The sequence below is a fragment of the Calonectris borealis genome, chromosome 5 (genome assembly GCF_964195595.1).
Source record: "Calonectris borealis chromosome 5, bCalBor7.hap1.2, whole genome shotgun sequence".
Classification (NCBI taxonomy): Eukaryota; Metazoa; Chordata; class Aves; order Procellariiformes; family Procellariidae; genus Calonectris; species Calonectris borealis.
Window position 1 is genome coordinate 37,792,423 of NC_134316.1, and position 16,332 is coordinate 37,808,754.

General features: G+C 34.8%; 1 protein-coding gene across 20 annotated transcripts in view; it reads left to right on the forward strand.

Annotated features, from left to right (window-relative positions):
* GPHN (gephyrin) overlaps positions 1-16,332 on the forward strand; it is a 300,275-nt gene that overhangs the window by 229,800 nt on the left and 54,143 nt on the right. For all 20 annotated transcript variants that reach the window (XR_012673911.1, XM_075151848.1, XM_075151849.1 and 17 more), the window contains one exon: positions 15,138-15,180. Coding sequence is in view for 19 of the 20 variants with exons in the window: in XM_075151848.1 (XP_075007949.1) it covers positions 15,138-15,180 (43 nt within the window). In the remaining variant the exon portion in view is untranslated. The remainder of the gene's footprint in view (positions 1-15,137; positions 15,181-16,332) is intronic.

Here is a 16,332-nt window from a genome sequence, read left to right on the forward strand (position 1 = left end):
TGAACATGCCTTCTGACAAAGGTACAACAAAAGATAAAAGAAAACCTGATATAAACAATTTCTGAAATCTGTTTTTTGGAAATAGATATTGTAGGTTCATCGTAAGAAATTTCCTTACAATTTTAATTGTTGAGAAAAGCTCTGGAATTGGATTAATTGGCACTTCTAGAGCTAAGAAGGAAAGTGAGCATACTATCAGGGTTTTTTTTTCTGCTGTTACATAGAAGGTCTTTGATTGAAGAAGTAAAAGATCTTCCAGCAGAAGAGAAAGTTGGGATCTGTGTATTCTGCATTGTGAAGAATTTGAGGTAGAATTTGCTGCCTGATTTTTTTCATAGAAAACATTCTTGTAGAGGTTATTTTGCATCTCAGAGTCCAATAATTAGGAAAAGCTTCTTTTCACCTGTTCCTTTTTATTGTCACCAGTTGCACTGGTGAAACTGTGGTCAACTGATGCCTATTTGAGATGAATGGGCAGAAAACTTTTAAAAACTTCTACTTACCTTTAGTTACAGAAAGGTTTTTATAGTTTGTTGAACTCCAGGCGTTATAGGGTACTAGTACTATATATCTACTTAGGCCCAGTCAGCACCTTAACAATTCCACTTGTCTAGAATGAGGTGCTGTCTTTGGTTCAATTCAATTAAATCAAAAGTGAGTTTCTTTAAAAAGCGATTCCCTTGTGGCAAGAGAAGTAAAGCTTTAATGCTTTAAAATAGTGTAATGATAAAATATAAATTCATATTCTCTTTGAATTTCACAATATGTAATAAAGTTTTTCCCCCTTCGTGAAAACCAGCTACCTTCATGCCTGTAATTTTTGTAAATGTTAGCAGGACTACTTAAATGATTTTTCTAAGAGTAGAAGTATTAATTAGGAATGATGCTGACTTAGCAGTTGTGCAGTATAGTATGTGTGTAATATGTCTGTAATTTACTTATTATCCAGTTGTCACAAAACATAGAAATTTTTTTTTTGATAGCGGTAGTTCACTTAAGAAATTATTAAATCAGATTGGCTTCACTTACATTTTTAGAACTCTGACTTCAGCTTGTATCTTAAAAATACCGTACAAAATGTAAAACTAACAGATTGACCAATGAAGGTCCATAGTCTCCTAATTTATAAAATTACTCTTAGGTAGTATTATGCAATGGCCCCATTTTTTATCCTTATTTGTATCTCAGACTTTTTACTACCAGCATCAATCTCTCTCTCTCTCTCTTTTCTCTCCCTCTCCTCTGGCTTCTGCATGCGCTATGTGTTTGGCTAAAAGCGTAATGAAGGAAACCTATTGATCTGCTTGTTGAAAGTATAATGGCAGTGAAGTGTTTACTGCAGTGCTATCCCCTGCTTTCGGAGGGGGGGCAGGGGGCGGAAATTAAATTTTTTCAAAGAGGGAGACACTCAGGTCTGTAGCTTGTCATATGTTTTATTTAGCCTCATTGAGTGGTTAGAACATGATGCCTAATGCTGTGAAAGAGCTGCTAAGTTTTATGTTAGTTTTATCTCCCACAAAATACATTTTGACTGTGTACTTAGCATTGTTAATAAAACAATAGAGACTTGTATTATCTTAACTGATAATGAAAGAACAGAGGGACCAGTACAGGGAATTAAGTATCAGCAGTATTCAGAGAACAAGAGGAAATACTGTTTCCTGCAACAGGTAGTTGACTTCAGAAGTCCATTTAGTGACTGCAGGAAGATTTTTAAGTGCTCTAGATTAAAGTGTTCTATATAGTATACATTACAAAATGTTGTAAATAACTGAATCTTCTTCTTTAGAACTAAAGCCGGTTAAGAGACTGTTTCTCCTTCTACTTAGGCTAGTTTGAATAGAAGGCAGTGCTGAAAGACCAAGAACTGCTACCCTGACTTTCAGGTGTTTACCACCAGCATAGAATCTAGAATTCAGTTTTAGTTAAAAGGCTATTTTTAGGCTGTTAAGTTCACTATTGATATCTGTTGTAAATCTGCACTACATAGCACAACTGGTTTGAGGATGGGTGGACCACTTATATCTTAAGGGCAGAGGGGTCAGGTTCAAGAGCATCCTTAATGTATGCACAGTAAGCCCAGCATTTTGAATTTGCTGCCTACCTGCAAATTCTGCATCCAGGACTTCCAGAAGGCTTTTCTGGCTCTGATAAGGTATGCCTGCTTCCTCATGCTGGCTTAATAACGTGGCAACCCCTTATACTTCGTCATCCTTTTTTTACATTGGGTTTCTTACTCATTTATCTAAAATATTTCTTTCTAGTTTTCTAACCAGTGGACTAATTAATACAATTTTTGAGTTAGTTTATTCTGATATTATAACTTAAAACTGTCCAGAAGCAGTTTGCTAGATATAAAATTTAGAAGAATGAATTTCACCATGATAATTGACTGTGCAATTGTCAAATAACTGAGAAGGTCTTCAGTCAATTCTTAGGCACCCCAGAATGCTTTAATGTCAGTATAGTTTTTATAATTATGGAAATACTTTAATATAAAGGAAAATCCTAAGTGATTATCCATACGCAATGTCTGAAACTTGAATTGCATATTGGTAAAGGTCTGTCTATAGCACTGTTTTTGATGATCATTAGAATAACAGCAAGAAAAGTATGACATAATTCTAAGAAATGTAAATAGATTTGAAATACCATAGGTAGTCTTTAGACTTTCAGGTATGATGAGTGAATTATATGGTTTTGTTATTGGTCAGATTATTAGGCTGGATTTGTATTCAATATTTATGCCCTTGACTTGTACATTTTTGAAAACATATTATGCACAAACTTGAGTAGAGTGGCACAAAGTTTCTATTTTGTATGTAATTTTATATCAATTAACTTCCACTTCTGCAATATGAATATACCCATAAATAGGGAAAGCACAAACAAAATCAGTCACACATAGTAATTTCTGGAACAAGATTTCCGTTTTCTTTTTTTTTTTTTTGTACAACTTTTCAGTATATGTATCAGCTGGAGACTTCATTTTTAATATAGAGAAATTCATTCAACCCTTACAGTCACAGGGTGACATAATTAAAGTGAAAAAGTGTTTCAGGAGATGCAAGACCATGACCAAGAAGAGTGGACCTGTGCCTTTATTTTCTCTAACATAAGATCACTCTCATAGCATAGACAAAGATTGCTCTTAGACAATTAAGACTATGCCTTAGATAGGGGAGGTAAAATGAAGTAAATGTATGCAGTTCCTCTCGGTTCTCTTCTCTGCTTTCAAGAAGTTGTCCAGCAGACAACTGGATAGATAGAGAATTTGGTTCTTTACATGTGACATAAATATACTGATCCATTGAAGAAAAATTACTACATTAAATTAGGATTGCCTGTCTCATTGCCTTATGAATGCCATAGGCTTTGTAGAGATGCTCTTTGAAATTTGAAATAATGTTTTTCCAACTTCGCTCTGTTCATTAGAGGGAATGCTGAGGTTTTAATATTGTTCATGGACATGGCTTTAATTAACTTGCCAGGTATGTCCTTAACAAGATCCTCAGCTTGAAAACAGAAAAAACGATTTTTTTTTAAAAAAAAAGTCTTTATGTATCTGTGATATCTACAGTTCAGAAATAAATGAACACAACAGAGCCAATAAGGATCTGCTAATCATTTGGGTTTTGTCCAGCTATATTGGTACAATCTAGCCCTGGTTTTCTGTGTAATTTTTTTGCAGTTGCTAATAAAACAATGAGGTTTTAAGTAAAATAAAATTTATAGGTATTTCTCTTTCAAACATGAACAAGAGGTCAAAGCTTTGTATTTGGCAATTGCTAGTTAAAGAATTACATTTTTTTTCGGTTGCATTTTGCTTTGCTAATAGTACTACCTTACTCTAGGCTTAAGAAAAGTGAATGAATTAAAATTCTTACTTTTAGAGAAACGTGGTTTCCTCAATGCACATTAAAATGCAAAAATTTATGAAAAGCCAATGATCTAGTTTCCTTATTTGTAGAAAATAGGTTTGCTAGTTCTATCTTCATTCTTGTTATTGGGATTAGTAGCTGCACAAAATACCTTCTCTCTGCCATACTAGAATAGAGAGCTGTTCTTGCTACAAGAGCTAGATGTCATATCAAGAAAGACATTCATGACAGCTCATGAGTGAAAGTATGGCAAAACTTCAAGTTACGTCAGGAAGGAGAGTGCGTTATTGCAGTAATCTGATCAAGGTATACATGAATAACTTCAATGAATGACATCTTAGATATTTACAACAAAGTGAATTTTAAAAATTCATTAAGAAATGTTACTATATTTGTACTTTAAATACAATTTATCTTTGTTTACCCACTGCTGAATCTCAAATTAGATCCATTATTAGTTCATACATTCAAAATAGAAGCAAAATTTTACTTAATCCTACAGCTTCTCTCTGCATGGTACTTAACTTGTGACTTCTGTCAAATAAAATTATCCCTTCATATTAATGTTTTGCAGTTATTCTTTTGTTCTCTATTAATAAGTTCAGTTCAAGCACTAAGTTAATTTACAAAGAACTATTTAACATTCAGGAGAGTGGTGAAAACTAGGATTTTGAATGGCATCTCATTTAATATTACAGATTTTGGCTTAAACCTTATCTATTCTACTTATCAAAATTGTAATACTTTTTGTTGATTTTTATTACAGTAAAATGCTTCCCAGCTCTGCATTTATCAGAGAGAGAATAAATAACATTCAAAGTGTGTGTTAGGAAGCATAGGCACTAAGAAATTGAATGATAAAATCACAGCTGTTTTCTAGATAATGTTATATACATTTCTATATTCTAAAAATCAAGTAATTCAGACGTAATTTCCATCCTTCCCCATTTGGAACATTAAAGTTCTTTGCTTTTTGTTTCAAGACAAGTCTTTATGTTTCAGTTTTAAATGCCCATCTCTGAATTTTTCCCTTTCTTCTTCCACAAAATAGGGAGACATTTCACCCTGCCTTATGGTGAAATGTGCAGTCCTCTGTGAAACAAATTAGATCAAGTCGGAGAGCTATGAATGTCATTTTCCTTTTGAATGGTTATAGTTTAGACTTATGTACGTAATCTACATTTGCATTTTCCAAAGTCAGTCTTGTCATTATTTCTCTATAATTACATCCATTTAAGCAAAGGTTTTTTTCCATTTTCTTGTGCTGTACCATACCTTGGATTGTATGGCATCAAAACTGGCTTGATTAGATATAACTGTGAGATTTCTTTTCTGGACAACCACTGTTTTCTTTTTAAATCCAGTAGCAAGCTGCTCACCAGCATAAAACATTTAGTATTTTTTGTTTGGGTTTTACTAATTAAATCAGCTTGTTTGAGAAGCCAGATATTAGTTTGCATTCTGTTACACTAGTAATAACACACAGTGCAACTGCTCTCTAGGTTCAGCTCCCACAGCAATCTAATTCTTCAGAGTCAGCTTCAGTAATAGAATCTGTGGAAAATTAGTCTAGAGTCTGAAATAGTAATAAATCAAAGTAGATCAAAACTTCTATTACATTGCTATTATGACTTTTGGAGTAATCACTGATGTAAGATGCCATATGTGTGACCTAATTTACATGTATCTCTAGTAGACAGTGTCTGTTTTAACACATGGAAATCAAATTAGATATACACAGCAGCAGCTGTATCAGTAACGTATAGCTCAAATGTCAGTGGGTTCCCATCAGTGCTCCCTATGTTTTCTTCCTGTTTTTCCAGTTTTTCAAATGCAGTTTTGTAACATGGAAACAAGTTTTTTTGCTAAGCATAATTACCATTAAGTTTTTCATTTAAGAGCTGAAGGGGAGAAAGAATGTCCTTATTCACAGTATTTTCCATATCCTTTTCTCTTCTATGAATTTCCAAGATTCAGTGCTGCTAGAAGCCCAGCCAAATTAATATTCTGTTCTCAGGCACATAACTGCTGTGGGGAGGCTGGTGGTGGCCGTTGTGCTGGACCTTGCAATCTAGACTGCCAAATTCAAGACAGCACTAAAGGAATCTTATCCTTTTGAGCCTTTGAGGCTCAAAGCAAAATCCTAAATGCAAATCCTATTCCTGCATTTGTATTTCTGATCACTTTCAAAAATACTTTCTAACTTGGGTTTGACAGTATAGTTCCCAGTGCATCGTTTGCTCTATTCCAGCCTCTCTTTTCCATAGCTTATGAACCCTTTGAAATCATCACGTTATTCATCCATGATGATTCTGATTTCACTTTAAGGATTCTCCTCAGAGGAATATAGTCTCTGTTTCTGCCTCAACGCAAAGGCAGAAACCTAGCTCTTCAGACAGTAAGTTCGTTGTACTGATTTTATTGCTTAGAGCGATTCACAGACTGAAGCTTTATTTTCCTTACAGTTGTTGCTCCCTAGTTGGAATCTGAACTTAAAAGAGCGTTCTTCATTTTTATACTTGATAGTGTACAAGTCTGAGGTTTTGGCTGAATACTGTATACATCAGTGACTATAATATACAGTATATATAAGATTATAATTACCTGTGTTTACTAGTTTTTGCTCTTGTACTTGAAGCCCTTCAAATTTGATGCTCCTAGCTCAAATAAAAATATTAAGCTTAACTAAAATCAACTACTTTGGAGTTACACCAGTGCAGAAATTCTGATCAGACCTCATGAGGAAACGTATGTTTTGTTCCTGCTCATATAGTTAAAAAAGTAGTCCAATCATTCACTTCAGAATGATAATAACTATAGAAATCTCCAAACAAAATTGCTGGCAAACGCCAATGGAAAAAGCTGAAATTTAACTTTAAAGATGCTTTAAAAACATAAGAAATTGGGCGATGGCCGCCTTTGACTGTTTAGGCCTGAAGATTCACTGGTCAGTTGATTGGTGGCTTTTGAAGCTTGTGATTGTTTTGGTTTTGTTGTTACTGTTTTCATGTGTTCATATTCTTTTAACATAGAAATGCAAGGAATGTTACCTGTGTAGTCAGCTTCCAGGAAGATAAGATTGTAAGCATGAAATACGAGTTGTAGGCTTTGCACACAATTACAAGTTTGATTCAAAATCCTTTGAAGGTCAATGGAGAGATGCTTTTTTACTCCCACAGACCGTGGAACAAAGGGATGGGCGCCTGTAGGCCTTGGACTAGGTAAGAACAAAAGCAGCAGAAGCTAAAAGTTCCAAATAGGCCTCTGTCCCTTCCCCACCAACATTTATTCAGATATTAAGAAAACTGAATTGTGTTTCCTAGTTGTAGCAGGTGGGGTGAATGGTGACTACAGCTATCCTGCTTTCAGTTCAGGAGACGTAGCTGTCTGCTGGAACAGAAAACACGATGCCATAGCAGAAGGCCCTGAATGGGTACCAAGGAAGACTATCTTGCATTTTCTGTCTCCATATTAATGCAAATCTCGTGTTTCATGCTGGAAAAGCTTCTTACACCACTTTCAGGGGTAATCATTTTCTGTGTGTCCTTCTTGAGACGCATACTGAGTGATGTTCACGTATGCTGAGCACTCCAAATGCAGTTGAAATAAATGGCAGCTGAGGGGCTTTGCATTCTGTAATCCAGCTGTAGGCATGTCAAGTTAAAATTAGTCTAGATGTCCCTGGGTCTTAGTTTCCCATTTGTAAAGTCAAGTCATCTCTCTGCTTCACAAAGATTTTGTAAAAATCAATTCCTTCATGTGTATTAGGACTCTTTATATTGTAGAACCGAGGACAACAGAGAAATCTATAAAGAACTAAATAATTCCCCATTCAGAAGAGAGTTTGGATAATGTTTAGTAAGTAAAACATGAAACTAGTTTTTGAACAGGGAGATTAAAAGGGAATAGCCTTATTTTGACTCATGCAGAAGCCCTGCTGAAAATAATTGTGATGAAATCATAATGCCTACATGTCAAAGGAAAAATGAGTTGCACACATAACATTAATCTGATATTTCCTAAAAGTTGTGTTTCACTTCAACTTGCCAATTTTGCTTGACTGTATTTGAATGAAGAATTTATTTTAAAATTCTGATTTTGAGGGTCACACCATTCAAGAAAAATAGTTTTCATTTTTGGCAGTAATATGGAAATTTCGTTGTTTTAATGCTGCATTGAAATTGGCTGTTGCTGGGTCAAGAAATAGAAATATGAAAATAGTTGAAATTTAATTTAAAAGCAAAATACTTGTAATAGAGATGAAGCTTTTTAAAATGTCAACCTTCTTAGTGTATGTCAAGGGTTGGAGAGTAATTTATGGTGTGCTTGAGGACAAGAATTTCTATACATCACTTATGTATTTTTAGTCCATTTGATTGACAGCAGCTTAAAAAGCTGGTTGAACTAGAATGGACAAGGAGTTTAAAAAGTCTTAATGCTGGTCAGATAGGTTATAACTCAGACATCTAGCATATACTTGTAAGACTAAGTGATTCATCAATCAAATTGCCGTGGTGTGAGATTGTATGAAAATAGGCAAATAAATCCCATTTCTGTGGCAAACAACAAGGACAACAGGAATCTCTTTCTCTTCTATCTCTTTGGAAAGAAAAGTTGTTCTCTCTACCTTTATTTAGAGTATCTACTTCTCAAACTGGAGAATATTTCCAGGGCATTTGGGAATTGTTTAAAATTTTCATTAAAAAAAATTAAAGATCTTCACAGCTAATAATACAAGTAGTAGAACTTTTGATTTTCCCAAGTGCAGTGTTCCTAGAGATTTCTTGTGCCTTACAAATCCCACTTGGATTCTGTTAGCACAGGTTAGAAATATCTGTTGGAGGATGTGCACAAATTATTTGGCAATAATTTTTATGTCTTCATTTAATAAGGGCTTTAGCTTACACAAGATGTGTGTCCTCTCCATATTTGGGTATTATAATTAATACTGCTTCTCTGAACAAAACCAGTATGATCTTGAAGAAGCCCTGAACAGCCCCTAAAATATCACAGAAATGTGCTGTCTTTCCAGTGTTATTCATACAGCATATCTGTGTGCTGTCCCATACTCTTAAGAACACAAAATCTAGCTCATTTTTTTTTCTCATACAAATGTAAACGTTTCATTAAAATTCCTGTGAAAAAATAAAAACCACTTCCTTTCTCTTTGCCTCTTTTTATTCTCCACTATCAAGCCTATGCTACCAGTTTGTAGTAGCAAGTTTGCTTTCCCGTTAGTTTTTTGACCAGCGGTTTACTATTTTATCTCCTTTTTTTGCTGTATGTATCATAATTCTTCCTGTTTTCTCATTCAGTGAGGTGTCCAGCTTGCAATTTTAGTTGATGTGTAAGATTTTGTTTGAACCCTCTTCTAGTAATAAACGTATTGATTTTGCATCTCCAGGACAAGGTCAGTTTCCATTGAGAGACGATGACTAATCAGCATCTTATTTGCATCCCAGAAAACTGCCCTTTGCCTTTTCTTTCATTTTGTTCCAAATATTGGATAATACCTTTTTTTAATACTGCTCCTGTAAAAGGAACCAATTCAGCCCTCATGTTTCTGCGGTGTGTTCATCAATCCACTTCCACCATTCTGTTTGAACAGTAGTTAGGATGAACCATAATCTGACCATAAAATTCCATGTATGTGTTCATAATCTACCGGGAAACAATGATCAAAATTAAATATACCATTATGTAAAGTGTAGGTGACCAGGAAAAACCTTGGAAAAGAGAACTCAATAATATATGGATGAAGACATAAAGGCATATTCAGGATTTGAAGATTACTTTTGTTCAGTGTCCAGTCTATCAAGTATAACATTTAATAAGTGGTAAAAATCTGTTCCTGAAATGATTTTTACTTCAAATGATTTTTTGCTTATTTCTTCCCACTGACTCCAAATGAGTAATTCCATGTGTAGAATACTACATTATTAATATTTAAATTTTGGTGAGATGAATCCCACCAACAGCGCTGCTCCTTTTTAAAAATGTGTTTATGAGTAATGTCTGCTGCTATCAAATTCCTTGAGCTCACTTTCCTTTCCCTTTCAGAGGTGTTCTCAGTATAACATGAAAAAATTATTCTGTAGTTTTGAACTGACTTTAGTCCTAATTCAGATGGCCATAAAGCATACTCTTAAGACCTTGCATATTCAGCTCAGTGTAAAAGTGCTGTTTGAATAGGAATGCATTCCTGAAATAGGAAGATTGCATCTTGTAATAGGATTATTTAATCCTCAAATACTTCGTTAAACATTTTCTGAAGTATGCAATTCCAGATATACGTTTCCTGTGAAATTTTTTTAACAACCTCATTTTTATATTCCATATTAATTCAATCGAAGCAATTGTCTCTGCTCTTCAGATTAGATTTAAAACAATTTTTTTAATCAAACCAACCAATGTATTTCGTTACGTTTTTCAGTTTCCTCCTAGTTAAACCTTATGTATATTGCTTAGAATAACAGGGCAAAATCAATTTTTACAGTATTATTACACCAGTTTGAGACACTGTTATTTATGGCTTAGTTTTATTTTATGTATTTATTTACAGATACTGATTAACGTATGTTGCACTCTTAAGGGGGAAAAGGTATTTTAGGCAAGAGACACCGTGCAAACCCCTACAGTTATAAATCGGATCATGTGTGATTTGAAATCTATTTAAAGCAGGCAAGTATTTGAGAGACCGTTCTAATGGCATGTGCACAGAGTATATTGTACAGAACTCACATCATGTAATTACTAATAAATCACATGTAGAAAAAAGCAGCAGCAGCATACTTTCCCACATCACACAGAATAAATTGCCTTCATAAAACTGCTGAAGTTTCAAGGAGAGGTTATATGAGTTATGCACTTTCTCACCGACAGTAAGTTGTAGTAGGTGCAATACCTCATAAACAGGCCTGCCTGGTGTTTATGAGACAGAGGAATAGAGTTCTTGGATTGTTAAGGGCTGCTGTGCTTTGCTTACCTTGCTTCCTTCATTACAGCTTGGCGAACTCATTCCCTTTGCTGTACCTTAGTCCTCTCTATCTGTATGTATGTTTGGGTTTCTGCTGGTGGTTCCACATTCTGCATGCTTTCCTAAAAGCGGAGCAATGTGCTTTCCCATAAATGATAAAGATTATGGGTTAGCCTCCTACAGGCTCTGTGTTCCTGAGAAATGGGCTTTCTGTTGGTGATAACTCATATTTTGATGTCATTGTTCTGAATTGTTCTTCATGTTGTAAAATTGAGTTGAAATGTACTCCCATACGAGTTAGCTTTTCATATTGGGCTGGAAACTCTTCATCTTTGTGTAGCAATTTGTTTTATTATAACCAATGGCTTTTAATTGTACCTCCCATAATGAAGAGCTGACTTAATACTCTGTGCTAATCTTGTTATGACTTTAAAAAGGTAAGTAATTTCTCTAACCATTCCTAACAGTCATGGTAAAATGTTAAAGGGTTTTTCAGTTTTCTTTTTTTCTTTATTTTTCACATGAATTTTTCACTTGTAGCATGAACTTTTCTTTGTGTCTTTTTCTATTTTTCTTGTAAAAAATTTTTTTGTGGACTGATTTTTATTTGCAGCAAAACATATCATGTAGATTTAAATAAATCCAATTTAGCACAGTCATTTATTTCATTTTTCAGACCAATCATGATTGATAGATAGAAATTGTCAGCAGGACTCTTTATTTTACCATTCCCTTAATTTATTTTTGAGTACGTTATTTCACATTCTATTTACTACTTCAGCCTATGGGAGAAAGCTTATTCTGCATTCCAGCATGATGAAATTACATCTTAAAGAACATAAAATCCAGTTTGCTTAAAAAACACAGTAATGTGAATTGAATGCTTTGGGTTTGGTTACATTCTGCCTGAACTACACAGGGGAATGGTACTGGCTGGTAGCCCGCTGTATCTTCTGCCAAGGTACATTGTGAGCCAAGAGGCTGTAGAATGGACAGACAATAAATCTATACTTTCCCTGTGAGAGGAGAGACAGCCATAGGTTGTTATTTCTGTAACACTCTGTGAATGAGAAGAATTATAGTAAATAATACGACTAATCACTCGCCCCAGTCAGTCATGGTACTATATGCAGTGTAATATGGATTCTTTACTTAGCAGTAGCTGTGAAAAGAATACAGATTTTTCGTAAATGTCACAAATAACAAAGTAGTAAAACATACAAATAATGAATACGATAAAAGGCACTTAAAGCACATGACCCCATATATACAAAGCTCCATTGCTGCTAAAACTGTATGTGTTAGAACACTGGTGGGTTTTATTCAAAATCATATTTTACTGCAGTTTTGGTTAAAAATAACATTTAGGATATCAATGTGCAATTCATATTAAACAAACGGAAGTATTATGTAATAACTAATTTTGATGTCAGTTATGTTAAAACATGGTTTGTATTCTGCAGCTGTGAGCATAGGTTGGGAAACGATCAAGTCTAGCTGATCAAGCCTTTTATTTTATTATCATGGATTCCTCTTCCACAGCTGCTTTTAAAATTTGTGGGAAGCAAATTATTTCTCATACTGCATATGTTGCCCATCAGGTGAGTGATAACATGGAAACTGTAGGCTGGGTGTAAGAAATCAAAAAGTAAATTTAAAGTCCTCTGTGTGCACAGAATTAAAAAAATGACCTGTAAGAGGCTGCGTGTGAAGCCAGCTGTCTTTTGTTACCATTGTCATTTGGACACTGTAAGAGCAAAACTTTGTCAGCACGTTTTTTATATTAGAAGATTTGATCTGCAAATCTCAGCTGCTCTGTTCATTATAAATCTCTTGTTTTTGTCCATACACTAGCTCCACTATAGGTTGGAAGGGCTTAAAGATGAACTGAGGAGGAATAGAGGCTACAACTCGAGAGTAACTATTACTGCTCAAAGGAGCTGTTTTCCATTCGCAAACATTGCTTTGCGCTATGGGTTTGGGCTCCTTCTGTTCCTCCACTTTGTTGAAGACTCTCTCTTGACTTCCATTTTACTTCTTTAGCACTGTCTTTGTCTGCTAACATTTTTCCTTCTTCTCTAGTAGCTTTTATCTGTGTCTTTTGGGTCACATATTTTACTTAGTTTGTTTTAGTAGATTGTTTCGAATGTTTGTGTTTTGTATTTTTGGTTTTTTGCGTTTTTCTTTAGGACTATGTTATCTCACTGAGTTTCATTCCACAGTTTGCTGAATCGCTTGGTTATTTTGCAGCAGGCCCATTCCTCGTTTTCTCTTTTCGTATGGTTTTCAGTGAGAAATAAGAGAGCCTCTTCCATTTTAAACAATAGTCTTACACACATAGGCCCATGTCTCCTTTTGCACACACCATCTTCTGCCTTGCCACGTCCATCCTGCTTCTCTCTCTCTCTCAATCTGTGCCTCTCTCTCTTTTGTGCTTTCTTCCCTACCATTATACCATCTTTTTGGTCCAGAATTGTCCTTTGGTAAATTATAGGTAAATATTTACTTCTTCCAAAGAGAGTTCGTGTCATGCCTTTGAAATCTGGTAAAACAACTCTGGGCCAAATTTGGGCGTCATTAATATTTTGTTTGCAGTTTTCTTGTAGAGTATTTTTGGTGGGAAGGAGGGAGGATTTGGGGTTTTTCTGTTTTTGTTTTTGGTTTTTTTTTTTTTAAACAACAGTTTTTTTCAGGGAAGGACACCATAACCCACTCTAAGTTGCAACATTACTTTCCATAAGTTATTCCATTACAATAAGTAGACTGTGTTGCACTGTAGAATCCAATTTTTTTATGTGAATATACAATTGGGGCAAGCTGCTGTGGAACAGAAGAAAGAGGTTTAGAAGCTGGGGCACAGTTGGTTTCAACCTTAAATGGTTGTTCCTTTCCAAAGACAGCTTTTTGAGAGTTGACTGTGTACCATTCTTCATGAATTGTATGAATTATACACTTTGTAGGCAATTTTTCTGTAACTGCAAATTGAAACTGTAGTCTGAAAGATAATCTGGATTCACTCCTTCGCTTTTTCAGCAGAAATTACAGGGAAATTACACCCTCAGCGTCACCTGTGCTATTCCACTTCTTTCACCACACGGATTTACTTTATTAGTCCTCTCACTGAAATTTAGCAATACGTTTGTCAGTAAAGTAAAAAAGAAGGATTCCATTCATACTTTCTCAGAGGTTTGTCTTCCTGTGAAGTTTACTTTAGCTGGGGTTTTGTCCACACAAAAAGCTTTTTATTCTAGTGTTACCAGTTTAGTCAGCTGACCTGCCAGAAGATAGACTGCTGTTCAAATTAGGTCATCTAAAAACTTGCAACTTCAGTGTTATTATACAATGTGCTATCTTTCCAAACCTGAGAAGAATTAACAAGAGCTGATGCTTCAGTACAGATAAAGTTTAAACTGTGTTGTGTTTACAGGACTAATACTCTTCAAAAAACAATTCTTTTTAAAATCTGCATGGTAAACAGATGGAACTCTAAATATCCAGTGTTACGAGAATATTAGACCAATGTGAATCCTCCAGTTTCTCTGGAGTCAGACTAGTGTATCTGGAATAGCACAGTGGCAGCTAAGCATCTAGGAAGAGGATTTGTTGAGAAACCAGTTGTCATTCTCACACAGTTACTTTTTAAAGTAGAATTGCACTGTAAAATTCATACTGAACATAGCACTTCTTTTAAGCAAACAGAAACAACTGAGTAAATTTATCTGGCTCCAGCCAGGAGCTGTTTATACGATTTTGAGTTGCTTACACAGTTATGAAGAAGTCTTATTAAATATCTTCAGAATCAACACAATCTAAATTGAGTATTTTAAACTCTTTCTATAAAACCTGAAAATATCAATAATAGAATTTGAAAGCAGGTCATGATAACAAAGTTATGTTATTATTTTGTCTAATCATAAAACAGGATCTAGATTCAGAGTTACTGTAATTACAATTGTATAAGAAAATGTGGAATTTTTGTTTAAAACTGGAGTTTAACACGTAATTTTAACCACTGTGTTCTTTGTTTTTACTCTATTACTGTCCTTAGGCCATCTTGTTTCTTGTGGGGGGTGCGGTGGAATCAAATTGATTGTATCAGATTCTGACCATCAGCTACTACCCTTCTGCTTAAATATACTTATCTCATGTAGAGTATGTAAGAATGTTGCTGAAAATATGTATAGCCTCTGTCTTAGATCCCAGGAGCTTGCCCATTATATCTCTGTATTTTGCATTCTTGTTAACTTCTGTAGCTCACAGACTCTGTGCTCTCTCTGCAGGTCCAGTCTAGGTGCAGCAGCAAGGAGAACATCCTCAGAGCAAGTAAGTACTGAAACGTCATAGTTCTACTGAGAAACTAAGACTGCTCAGAAGACAGCAATGGTAGTCAGATGAGAAGAGAAGGATATGGTTGGGACATAAGTGGGTTTGCAGAAGTTGTTTAATAACTTAAGACAATGAAATTAATTCCAAAGAGAAAATAAAAGTGTAAATAGCTCACAGTGTTCACATATTAATGGATAGTTGCCTTTTAATTTTTTCTTCCGAGTTGTTCTAATGACATGGAGTTGTTTGTGGTGATGTATTGTTGTAAATGATCATGTGTGTGCAAGTTTTATGGGCAAAAAGAATCAATGCTCAAAAACAATGAAAATGGAAATTCTCACGCTGAATATATATGATTTTTATTTTCATACCTGAACATGAAATTGAATGTTGGGTTACATAAAACCATAAAACCAAACCAAAAACTGCAAAGGTTAAGAATTCAGATTTGATCCAAATGACCTGTTCTTTAATTTGCACAATTCCTTTCCTTTGTTTTACGGGAATCTCCTGGTCTAAAATTTGATCCACCATACGTATATATGTATAACAACAGGAATAGGAAGTTGTTTTGGTGATAAGAGAAGGCTGTCAGGAATTTTCTATCTTATGCAACCAATTGACTTAACTGCTTCAAAGCTAGAGGATTATTTTGTCGTACCAAATGCTGCTTAATTTAAGTAGTTATTTTTAGAGCCATCTGACATTTGACATTAGTGAAAGACAACTTGGGAAGGTCTGAGGAGTTGTTTAATCTTATTTACTTGTAATTAAAAAGCACCACTTAGTAATTTTAGAATTTAAAAAATCATTATTTGTTTGTCTCCAGATCTGTTTAAATGTATGATACCTCTAAAAGAAGAGTTAGCATTTGTCCGTAGGAAGAAATAGGGAGAGAGAAGGGTTAGTAGTTACACATGCGTCTTTCTTCATTAAGGTTATTCCTGCTAGTGTTAAACCTGAAGGGGCTCTATTTTTGAGTATGTGTTTTCTTGACTTCTCTTGCAGAAATAATGGGTGTTACTTTTGCTGTTGGAACAACGTTGTCAGAGATTAGGGGATTTTATCTATTTTCAAAAAAACTGTGTTGAAGAACACATTTCTCAGTAGATTTTAACAGAGCCTTTGACTTAAGCAAATGGCGTGTAT